Source organism: Aethalodelphis obliquidens, unplaced genomic scaffold, assembly GCF_003676395.1.
Source record: "Aethalodelphis obliquidens isolate GAN/ISIS:26980383/991018 unplaced genomic scaffold, ASM367639v1 scaffold36, whole genome shotgun sequence".
Classification (NCBI taxonomy): domain Eukaryota; kingdom Metazoa; phylum Chordata; class Mammalia; order Artiodactyla; family Delphinidae; genus Aethalodelphis; species Aethalodelphis obliquidens.
In genome coordinates this window covers 10,966,964-10,979,289 of record NW_020837980.1, presented here as the reverse complement: position 1 = coordinate 10,979,289, position 12,326 = coordinate 10,966,964, and the positions used below count along the sequence as shown (strand labels likewise).

Below are 12,326 nucleotides of genomic sequence, written 5' to 3'. Positions count from 1 at the left end.
TTGTAACCTGTGAAAGAGGATTAAGAGTAAACTTCACCGGAGGATTCTGTTTATGCCTACTTTCAAAGGATTGATGAACATTTTGGGTCTCTGAAAGAAAGAGATTAGGAATTTTTTAAATTGCTCTTAACTAGTGTTGGAACAAAGTTCCAACTACTATGAGTCAAAGTGCAAATACTTAGATATGGAAGAGTTGGCCTAAATCCACTTAGCCCTGATAATATTAAAGGTCAACTGTCTTTCACTTAATAAAAACTGATAACGTGTATAAATAGCACATACCGTAGCCCTAAGAGAAAAACGGAAATGAAGCAGCATTGGCCAGTGTTGCACTGTTGCTGTTATATGAACAAGTTACTTACGCGAAGGGCAGATTAAGTGATAAAAAAATAATTGTCTGAAAACAAAGCTCTTTGCCATTAATATGCAGTATACATTTGAAGATGGCCTCTGATGGTTGGTGGCACTAAAATCATAGGCTCTCTTCTTTGAGGCAATTAACTTATTTAGCCAGGTATGGCTCCCTTGATCTTTGTCAATTTAGAAATAGGGCACTGGTGACCACAGTGTGAATGACAAGGGAAATTAGCTATAGTCCCTAGAAAAAGAAATAATTTAAATACCATGTAGTAGATATGTAGAATGACTATATCAGCTTTCATATGTCAGCGATGATGATACCTACGGGAAAAATGTGAAGGTGGCAAGGGGAGTAATCATCACAGGTAATTTGTCTTCCTTCCATATCGTGAAATATCGTTAGTGAAACCTACCCACAATGATCACATTTACACACTATAAACATTTTGGAAATATGACTTCAAACTCAGCAGAATAATGTGCAAATGATTCAACAGGGAATTCAGATGTGGGTAAAAAAAGCTTTACATCTTTTTAAAACCCCTTAGATCACATATTGCTGATTAAACCACAAAAGAAAATCACGTTCAGAGTCCTTGTTTATATATTCTCAGCTAAGATTCAGTTCATTTCACTATGTTTCCTTCATGACGGAACTAAGGCAGTTCATTCAATGACACCGATAGGTTGTCATAACCTATCCAGGATAGGTTAATGGCAGCAAAGATAGGAAGCGTGTGGAAATCACCTCCAGCGTGTTATAGCTCCATGTTATGCACAATAAAAAGAAATGAGAGTGATGACTGAGGTAGATCAGCGATTCCCAAACTTGGCTAATTATGAATCTCATCTGAAAGCATTTGCTAGAAATACAGAGATAAGCCCTTTCACTGGAGAGTTTGGGCTAGGTGAATCTTACTTATGCTTGAGCAAATCTTGTAAATGACGTATAGTTACTAAAGAAAAAATTAAACAAGTTACAGGATACAGCCTCTTGGCTACTGTTTCTTGTTCTAAAAGGCTAAGATTAGAAGATTGCATTTAACTTTGGATAATGGATTAATAAGGGAATTATTATAGTAGTATAAGTCACAGAACTCCAAAGAATGTAGTACAAAATGTCATAAAAGATATATTGGAAGGCAATCATAAGAACTGATCAATAAACCTTGGGGAAAAGTCCAGACATCCAGCTATTTAATTAGAGACGTAACAAAACTTATTGATATAGTTGTTCCACTTGATGGAAACTTCCCTAGAGCCTACATATAAAGCTAAAGAAGTGCATGACTGTGGCAGATATGAAACAAAATTGTCAAAGCATGATCAGGTACTGTCTTGTCAACCTGTGTTAATTTACATCTATTGATCAGTCGTGATTGATCCCCAATGGTATTATAAGTGAAAGAATAATCATCCTTCTTAATTAAGCAAACAAAAAGAGTAATTTATTATATAATACCAAAGCAATATATTTTCACAGTAAACACAACACAGAAAGTGAAGAGTTATAGGCACATGGTGAAATTAATCAGTGGATCAATCAACGATACTTATTAGGGCCTGCTGTGGTCCAGGCACTTGTATTTTATGGCAAGGGTACAAAGACAAACAAGACTTGGTCCCAGACCTCAAGTATCAGTTACTTAGGAGGGTCTTCTCTTCTCTAGTCTAGAGCGAAGTTGACTTTTATATTGATTGTGGGGAGTAGCATAAAAGTAGAGGATGCACAATCCTTTAAGAGAAGTATTTTTTCTCTCTCAACAATATCAAGAATCTATTTTCACATAAAGATTTATGTATTTACTGCTTTTAACAAATATTAAGGAATTAAAATTGGTAAAATCGATTTGGTTAATTAAGTGTAACATTTGTGAATGTGAAATTTGATTAGGTAAAGGCTGGTCTTCTTCTATATATATGTACTTATTTAGTAAAATATTATTTCAGGATGAGTCATTTCTATATTCAATAGATCATACATATAACACAATAAATGATTAAACAATTTAAAAAATCATCCTTGACTTTTCAATTTAGTTTTGTAAACAATTAAACACTCAAGTGACTAAAAGTTATGAGGAAACGAGTGACCACTTGGGTGTAAAAATGGTAAACGTGACTTTCTGTTTAGTGTTATTAGATATGCTTCTACTGACGTTGCCTGGATAGCAGTAGAATTTACAAATATTGTGAGGGATTACGTCAGTGGATAAATCCCAGTTTCTCTGTGAGATTGAGGTATAACTTGGTAACAAGCATCATGTAAATTCAGCCTTACAAAGTATCTGAATGCCAGAAATACTTAGAGGAGATTGGTGGAATGTTTAGAAAATATTTTCAAGATCAAATCAATAGTTACTGATTCTGTTCTGTTTAGCTTTTAGGAAACAATAAGAGGATTTTTCTCCCAATGAAGTTTTATATATACAACAAAAGGTGACAATTTGAGCTAAATAACATAGAACATTTTTGTCCATCCTCGTGAAACTTATTTTAGGTAAACATCAGGCAAGCATGAATACACAATACAATAAATTGAACACAGAACTATAGGGACGGAGCATATATTCTCTTTTTTCGTCAATCATAATTCTTCACAATCTTACAATGCCCATGGATCCTCACATGAAAATCAATGATATGTATACAAACAGGTACAGAATTGCAGTAGAAAGCTTTGGCTGCTAGCATGACAGTGAAGGTAACTTTTAATATTTTTTGAATCTATTAATTTACATTTAAGCAAGCATAATACTAATATGTCATACATTTTAATGCACTGTGAACATGCACATTAAAATTAGAATAACATTTTTGACACACTTTTCACATGTACATTAAAATTAGAGCAGGAGCAAATGTATACATGTGTGACACCATTGGGCATAAATGTCTAAAAGAAGTATACTCTTCCACCTAGAAATAGATACTTGTTTTACATATATATGTACACCTACAGATGTCTATGTATGTATGTATGTATGTATGTATACATATATCCTGTGAAAATAAGGCCACTTGCCTGTGCTCCCTAATCTTGAATAATGTGGAATTTTAGGGCTTGAGGATCATAATCACATCTAATGATTAAATAAACCATAAAAAGCTGTAGCTGACCTGCCACTGAAAGGTTGAGCCTAATTACTCTTTGAACTTCAGTCTGGAAAGGGCACAATATGCCTGATATCTTAAGAACTCTCCTCTTACTAGACAGGGAAAAATGGAACCTTGGGTATAATTTGTCAAATTTTCAAACTCTTTTCATGATCTTTCTAGTGCAGGTTTTGGCTTTACAGCATTATTATAAATGTGATGACTTCCTGGTGACAGGAAACAATTTAGATGAAAAAAAGAGACTGCTAAAAGAAGCATCAGTATTACTAATGTTAATGAATACGGAAAATATTCTCAGACCCCAGATAATGAATTTGAGTGTTTCACTTTCTAACTGAGTAGAAAAGCTGTCTACCTCTTATTTTCTTCCAATAACATCTGGAGACACCAACAAAAAGGAAAATATATTCTTATAAGTCAGAGTACAATAATACTGAACACTCATTATAACTTCTATGCCTGAGAGATATTTACCAGACTTAAACATAGCAGTTGATTTACCACTTAAAGTACATGTTTTAATACAACCTGTTATTCTTAAAGGTGACGTGGCTGAATCTTTAGAAAAAAGCATCAGTAATAAACATAGTAAGCAGTAATAGCTTGGAAAGCAAGACAAAAGAAAAAACCAGGAAGAATAAATGTCAACATAGAAAACACAATATTCACTGGTAAAGTGATATTGTTACTAACTACAAAATTCCACAACGTAACAAGTAAGCTTCACAAAAGCATATAAAAGTTTAAGATGCCACTTTCCAAAGGCCAAGCTGATGATCCTTTAAGTACGTTATGACAGCATTATTTTAAATACACGTATGGTTTTAAGACATTCCTTCACATGTCTGCGCGAACAAAAGAAGCAAATACTCCATCTTCCTGGGCCAAGAGGCTTTCTGGAGTGTCATATTCTAAAATATTTCCTCGCTTCATCACAATAACTAGGTCTGCCGTCAGAATAGTGTGAACCCGATGCTGTGAGTGAGAAAAGAATAAATGTATTCGTTATAAATTTCAGGACACCAGCCAAAGCAAGGGAAAATGCATATTTCACTGATTATTCAAGGACATTTCTTTATCTTGGGAAGCCAGGAGGTGCAAGAAGCACAGCCCCTCTTTTTCTTTCTTATTTAAAGTATGATTGATTTACATACTTTTAAACACCAGCCAGTATGGTCTTATATAGGCTGTATTAATTGGGTGTAGCTAATATAGTAGTTTCATCATTTTCACGGAAACGTGAGTAGGCTAACAAATGTTTGTTAAGTAATTAAATAAGAAGAGTCATCGTGAACCAGTTGGGTTATAGTTTAATCTACACTAAAATTATCTCTTGAGTAGAGTCAATAATTCCGTGGGCTGACACACAATTTGAAGAACTCTGGAAGGTGGTTCAATTCTAGTAAGACCATGAGGGGAAGTCCATTCTGGCATGCAGTGTTAAAAAGAATTATCCAGGACTTTAGGTAGGCATGCTGTCTCTTTGCCTTTAGAGATCACTGTCACTCATTCATTCTCTCTTCCCACATGGTACCATCTGGAGAGAAGCTTTGGTGTTAGTAATTCATCATTATAAAAGCTACCACCTACTGAGCATATATCATACATTAGGTACGCCACACAAATACTTGTTAATCATCAGAACATTCCTCGAATGTGGGTGTTATCTCTCTCCACTTTATAGGAGAGAACGCTGGGGTTCATAGAGGTAAAGCAAAAGCATATCACACAGATAATAAGTAGCGGAACCAGCAACCACACCAGACTTATTAACTTCAAAGTGTGAGCTATTTCCACCATTTTGTTGGGAGGATCTGGTACTTAGAGGATTGTTCACCTGTCATTCTTAGCATCATGGTTAAGAATGCAGGCTCTGGGGCTTCCCTGGTGGCGCAGTGGTTGAGAGTCCGCCTGCCGATGCAGGGGACACGGGTTCGTGCCCCGGGCTGGGAAGATCCCACATGCCGCGGAGCGGCTGGGCCCGTGAGCCGTGGCCGCTGAGCCTGCGCGTCTGGAGCCTGTGCTCCGCGACGGGAGAAGCCACAACAGTGAGAGGCCCACGTACCGCAAAAAAAAAAAAAAAAAAAAAAAAAAAAAAAAAATGAAGGCTCTGAAGTTAGAATGGACTCATGTTTTGGTTGTGCAACCTCGAGCAACAAACAACTTTTGTATGCTTCACGTTTCACATCAGTGAAATGGTGATCGTCATAGTACCTGCCTTGGAGAACGGTGGTGAGGATCAAATGAGATAATCCATGTAGAAAAAAATTCAGGACTTTGTCTGATACATATGAGCAAATAATAAATGTCAGCTGCTATAATTTTTTTATCGTTAGGATTTACAAGGGAAAAGTCTTTGCCGTGGACCTTTTCACTACTCTTGCTAAGATAAGTGCTGTCCCACGGAAATATAATGTGAGTCACAAATGTGAGGCACGTGTGATTTTAAATCTCTTAGGAGCCACATTTTACAAGCACAAAGAAGCAGGTGGAATTTATTTTAGTAATGTATTTTACCAATATACCCCAAATGTTACTTCAACATGTAACCAATATAAAAATTATTAATGTGATCTTTTACTTTCTTTTATTAGTATTAAGTCTTTGAAATCCAGTACGTATTTCACACTTACGACACCTCTCAATAGGACCAGCCACATTTCAAGTGCTCAGAGCCACAGGTGGCCAGGGCCCATCATATTGGACCTGGACTGAACAGGTCAAAACATCAGTATGAAGATGGGACTGCCGAACCTAGACATATCATCTCTCTAGCTGGTACACAGTCTTCCAAAGCGTCTTCTCCTAACAATCCAAAGTCCAGCCTAAAGCCGTCCCCAGAAGCAAAGGCTTATCACTTGCCCTGAGCCATGCAGATGGGGTAGTCTCAATGCTCATGCTTTCAGAAAAGCGAGCAATCCTGGCTGGCACTCACAACTAGAGGGGAAAAGCAACATGAATACGGAATGTGATAAAGATGACTGCTTAGAATATTCACCACTATTTTCAACATCCATAGACAAACCTACATCATTCACTAAATACAGGTAATGAATGGTATATATTTAGGAATTATCACACTTTGAAGGATAATGTTTACCTATCTTTGAGAATGGACCAGAGCCACTTGCATCCCCATACATTTAGAAAAAAAATAAACATAATGAGCTATTTAATAGCTGCTATGCATTCCCTTCAAAAAAATTAGTTCTTCAATAACCATATCATAGATACTAAAAAAAAACCTGGCTTCTAAATCCATAAACAGAATATTATAAACATTGCCTTGATATTCTAAAATAATGTTTACTTTTAAAAATATTGAAACACGTGGCCTATAGAAATAAATATATCAAGTGTTTATTCTATTACTCCAAAGTATTTTTCACTTGACGAAGTACGGTATCAATTGTCATAGCAATGATGAAATTTTCAAAATGCTCCAGAGAAATTAATTTCATCAAGAGCGAAGAATAGATCACCTTCCTTAAAAAAATGCCATGCACTATTTTGGGGTATGAGCGCTGCTTTTTCGAAGCCTGAGAAAGTTATCTTAAAAGTTATTCCACAATTTTCAGCGGCAGTTACCAAAAGTAACAGAACAACTTTTATCAGGGAAGGAAAAATAGTTACTCTTAACAGAGCTGAGGGTTGCTGTACAAGGGGTCTACCACAAATTCGTGGAGTTCTCCTTCCTATAAGCCTGGTAAAAAGAGTTGATCCCACAGTAATCTGTTCTCCTCTACAGCTTTCTGTGTGTCCAGGGGAGAGAACTCTAGGTATCCTGGTGGCCACCTCCACACTGGTGGTCTTGAAAGGAAGAATGGGTAAAAGATAGTCAAGTACACAGAAAAGTAACAGTGAATGTAGGAGAACAGAAATCAGGTAAGAGAACATATTTTTTTGTTGAAAAAATACAAATTATGCTCAAGTATCTTTCAGGTGTTGACTAAACGGGAGCACCCAAAAATACCATGCTTCATGCAGAGTAAAGAAAACTAGTTCTTTGAGTAAACAAAGGTCTGTTTTTCCCCTTTTAACCTGCCTTTTTCAGGGGAGCAGGAAGGTCTTCCTCCCCATCTCTTCAGTGAGAAAATTCTGGGAAATATTATAGAAACATTTTTCAAGTTAGCCAATTCTCTCACCCATTAAGTCATTCACACTTTAGTGTGAATGAGTTAATCAAGCGACTCCAGGGCAGAAAGAATCACAGAGTTCACTGGGAAAGTGAGAGAAAGTGGATTTCTTTTTACTTAGGCCCAGTTTACAGAAGGTGGGCCCTGATGGGGAATCATTTCCAGCCACCCTGAAAAAGCTGCACTTCAAAGGGTACCCTTTCTCCCATGCATCATTCACAAAACTGGAAGCGCAAGCAAGCACTCCATACATAACTCCTATGACTCAACTGTTAAACTTAAGTAATTATTAAGTTAAACGATGCATTCTTCAGGACAGGTAAGGAGCAACACGTGTACGGTACTTTAAGGACGCTTACAGAACATCCTCAAGGAAGAGCGAAAGTGTTCCTTAAGATAGAGGTAAATCTGGGTCCAGGTTTCCCGACTCTGTCTCTCGTGCACGTGTACATTTGAAAACATTCAAGTGCCTCATTTGTATTGAGCACGGTGGCACCCTGGTTGAACTGATTTGTATAATAATACCCTGTAGTTGGTTCCCTCAACACCTCCCTCCCCTCTAATCTCTGCCTTCGCTGGGCCTTACTGGGGGGAGGTTGCTAAGATAACTACCAGAGAATGGCCTACTTGGCAGAGTAGCTCAGGATGTCTACTTGTTGGTCATCACCAAAGTGGTAAAGAGGCCATTCTTGACAGCGAGCAAGTTGGGAACAGTATCACACTCCACTAATATACCCTCAGATAAGACTAAAACAATGCCTGCATCCAAGATTGAAGAGACACGGTGCTGGAGAGAAAAGAAAAAGGGAAAGAAGAGAAAAGAATCAGCAAGAGGGAAAAATGTCTAAGCAGTTCATTTAAAAAGTAGTTCTGTTAAATGGAAGCCTAAATGTCAATAAGAATCCATCCATCTGCAAAGAGGAAGAGACAAAACCATGGCCTCTTTGAAGTAAGCTATAATGGGCATTACAAAGATTTAAGCATTTTTTTCAATTTGATTATCTTCTCTTGAGGACGAAGGCCCTGGCAAGGCAGAACAGCTGTCTCATTGTCTCTTTGCAAACAGCTAAGTAAATAGGAACATAGAAGTTAAGTGCAAATAGTAGCAGACTAGGGAGTCAAACCAATGAATTTTGCTTCTGAAACTGATCATCAGACAATTCGATTATTAAAAGAAAGAATAATCCCATATGAACTGCCATCTGTATCTGGTGAAAAAGTACAGGCCACGACCTGCTGGAATCCCGAGACTGAGAATGTTCTTTCATTGTAACCTAGCAGAGGAAGGTAGGGCAGACGGCTTGGAAAAAAACAGTGTAAAGGCTTTCAAACCATAGCTGTTCTTTTTTTGTTGTTGTTTCTTTTTTTTGTACAGATACAGAAATATTAGCAGAGAAATACATGATTCAACATATTTTAATTGCTCAAAAATAAAGAATATTGAATCTTGGAAGAAAAACCAAAGAGCAGTAAATCAACTCTGTCGCCCATACTTACAGCTATTGTAACAACGGTGCGGTCTGCAAAAGCTGTCATTACCACTTTCTGCAAAATGTTTTCCTGCCAAAAAATAAATAGAGTCTGAATTTTCTCTGGACTACTTTCTCTTGCCATAATATTGATATTGCGTCCCTAAGAACAAGGCTTCAACATGCCCAATCTCTTCCGAGAACTCTCACTGCTAAGTCTTCTGCAGAAGGCCTAACAGGGAGCAGTGCCCAGCAGCAAGCTCTGGCTGGCTTCTGTAGTGTCTTCAAAATGCAAATAAAACTCAGCTTATCAACTAGGAATTACTGATAGATTTATTGCCAGGAAACTGAATGAGGAAAATGAAACCAAATGGGTGTGGAAATGCTCACTTGAGTTATGCCATAAAAAGGATGTATTCAAAACTAATAAAACCCTAAAATAGTGTTAAGTTTTGTGTCAGAAAAGGAAAAAATAAAGTACATGCTAAAAATTTGGATTTTGACCCATAAAAGTACATTCCAGGCAGGAACTATTTTTACTCCCACCACAAACCATTGTTATCATTATATTTTAAAAGATGTCCTGGGTAAGGATTCTACCTCTATCCCAGAAAAAAAGTTCGATTACCTACGTCTTAAAGTGAAGGAGCTATTTCTTCCAATCACATGGTTTATTACCAATTAATTCATTCTTATTCTCCCTCTTTCTCTCTCTCTCATCTTTACTGAGGCAGTACTATCCTTCCAATAAGCCACAATATTGTAAGAACTTAGTAATTAATACTAATTTTGATGTAGTTATGTTTACTTAGTGAAATGGCTTCATTAGAAACTACTTCATTGCTTTAAATTATCTTAACTCGGAGAAGGATATATATGTCAAATTAGCACCTCCACATATATGGCTCTTAATAATCTTGAAACTGTTTCACCTTTTTGGGTAGTTTTATTCAATCTAAAGTGTACAGTAAGAAAAGAAATAAGATTTTTATTTTTGTCCTTTCTGATACCAAACTTTTAATATCAAGTTAACTTTTATAAGAACAACATTAATTGATAGCAGTTCAATGTGATATTTTCCCCACTCAATCACAGCCTTCCAGACAGATCCTTCTTGGACATATTTGACACTTTTTTTAAATTTACTTTTTCTTTTATATTGGAGTATAGTTGATTTATAATGTTGTGTTAGTTTCAGGTGTACAGCTAAGTGATTCAGTTATACATATACATATATCCATTCTTTTTCAGATTCTTTTCCCATATAGGTTATTACAGAATATTGAATAGTTTCCTGTGCTCTACAGTAGGTCCTTGTTGATTATCTATTTTATATACAGTAGTGTGTATATGTTAATCCCAAACTCCTAATTTATCCCTCCCCCTATTTGACACTTTTAAATGATTTCTTGCAAAAGGCAAAGTTTCTGCCTCGTTACCATGAATACATTGAGAAGGCCATTATTAATTCTAGCCAACATTAATTATAATGACTCCATCTTCAAATTGCATTAGAAAATGATTGGTTTCGATTATCAATAGATTCTATTAAATAGAGATTTGCACACTTCATCTTAGAACTTCCATGACACAACACTTGAATACTTGAATACAGAACAGTACTCTCATCAACTGAGCCCTGGAATTTTACTGTTTTGAGGATTTATCAAAAAGTGATGGTACTGAAAAAAATACATATATGTGTATGTATAACTGAGTCACTTTAATGTACACTTGAAACTAACACACACTGTAAATCAACTATTATTCAATTAAAAAGAGGTAGAATGGAGAAAAATAAAGTAAAATAAAATAAAACTAGAAAAAAAAGTGATGACAAATTTATATGATGTTTATTGGCAATAGGAGGTCCTTTAAAAGAAGAGTCAAGTCTCCGTTACTGAAATTCTGTTGTGCTGTATCATTGGTTGATCAAGGAGGTGGCTGAGAAGATACTCAAAACAATAGTACTGAGCATTCAGAATCCAATCAGGAAAAATAAATTGTAATTTTCACATGCATTTCTTCATCTCATCAATTTAAAGAAGCTTAGATAATGCACTCACTGTGGCCATGTCGATGGAAGCTGTCGCTTCGTCCATGATGAGAATACTGCTCTTGCGGACAAAGGCCCTGGCAAGGCAGAACAGCTGTCTCTGTCCAACGCTAAAATTCTCCCCACCTTCAGTGACAACTGCATCTAAATCAAAAAAAAGAAGCAAGGACTTCATTAAAGAAATGATACGAACATTTTCCTTGGGCAAAGCAGTGGAAAACACATTATGTCCTACAAGAACATGCTGCATATCACTTTGTACTGGTGCAAGGATTTCACATTGGAAAAGCAAAGAGGAACTTTAACTGGGGAAAATTAAGATGATCCTGGGTCACCCTGTGTTTGAAAACAGGTGGTAAATTCCCTCCTTATAGTAGGATATAAAATACTGTTAAACATTTTAAAGACTGGAAGACCTTGGAGATTATTTAATTATTTAATATAATTATCCAAGGCCCAGGGAGATGATGTGGCTTGCCCAAGATCACCTAGTTAACTGGTAGTAGAGCTTGATAAGAAACAGAATATTCTCAACTCCAATACCTGTTCTCCTTCCATTATATCATCCCCCTGGACTTTAAGCTCCTAGTGGGTAAGGACTGGGTTTGTTTTTGTTTATCAATGTATCCCCAGTACTTACCACTTGGTATCTGACATAGTAGCTGAATGAAACTTTATTGCATGGATAAATGAGTTATGTCCTCATTATAGTTTCGTTTTTTTTTTTTTTTTTTTTGGTTTCAACCACATTTTATAAAGTACTACTGTGAGTTTAGCTTAAGTTCTATTTCCAAAATAATCTATATTATTAGGATTCAAACACTTTTTAGTAGGGCTCTGAGAGGAAATTTCTATTGATTATTGCCTCACTGCATCAAATTCTTATAATTTCTCACGCTTGAAGGCTATGCAAATTTTAATGTATATAATAAATAAAAAGGAAGCGGGGCATGATGAATGTTCTTCACTAGAGTTGGCATGAACCAGATCATTATCAAACCACTGATGTAATCTTTATTAAGACAATGAGCATAAACAGTATTCAGTTACATAGTGTAAATGCAATTCCCTGTTGCTTACACTGTACCAGACCCCCAAACACTATGCCCATGATTCAAAACAGGTACATGCAGGTCTCATGTTAGTGAAGAGAACTATAAAGATGTAATTGTCTGCCTTTCCAATTAT

The 12,326-nt window shown here is 36.3% G+C and overlaps 1 protein-coding gene across 1 annotated transcript in view; it reads right to left on the bottom strand.

Moving 5' to 3' along the window:
- Positions 1-2,072: 2,072 nt before the first annotated feature.
- ABCC9 (ATP binding cassette subfamily C member 9) overlaps positions 2,073-12,326 on the bottom strand; it is a 153,974-nt gene continuing 143,720 nt past the window's right edge. The window contains exons 39-41 of the mRNA XM_027129448.1: positions 11,149-11,282; positions 9,111-9,173; positions 2,073-4,452 (exon numbers count right to left, since the gene is read on the bottom strand). Of these exons, the coding sequence (XP_026985249.1) occupies positions 4,315-4,452; positions 9,111-9,173; positions 11,149-11,282 (335 nt within the window). The 3' untranslated portion in view covers positions 2,073-4,314. The remainder of the gene's footprint in view (positions 4,453-9,110; positions 9,174-11,148; positions 11,283-12,326) is intronic.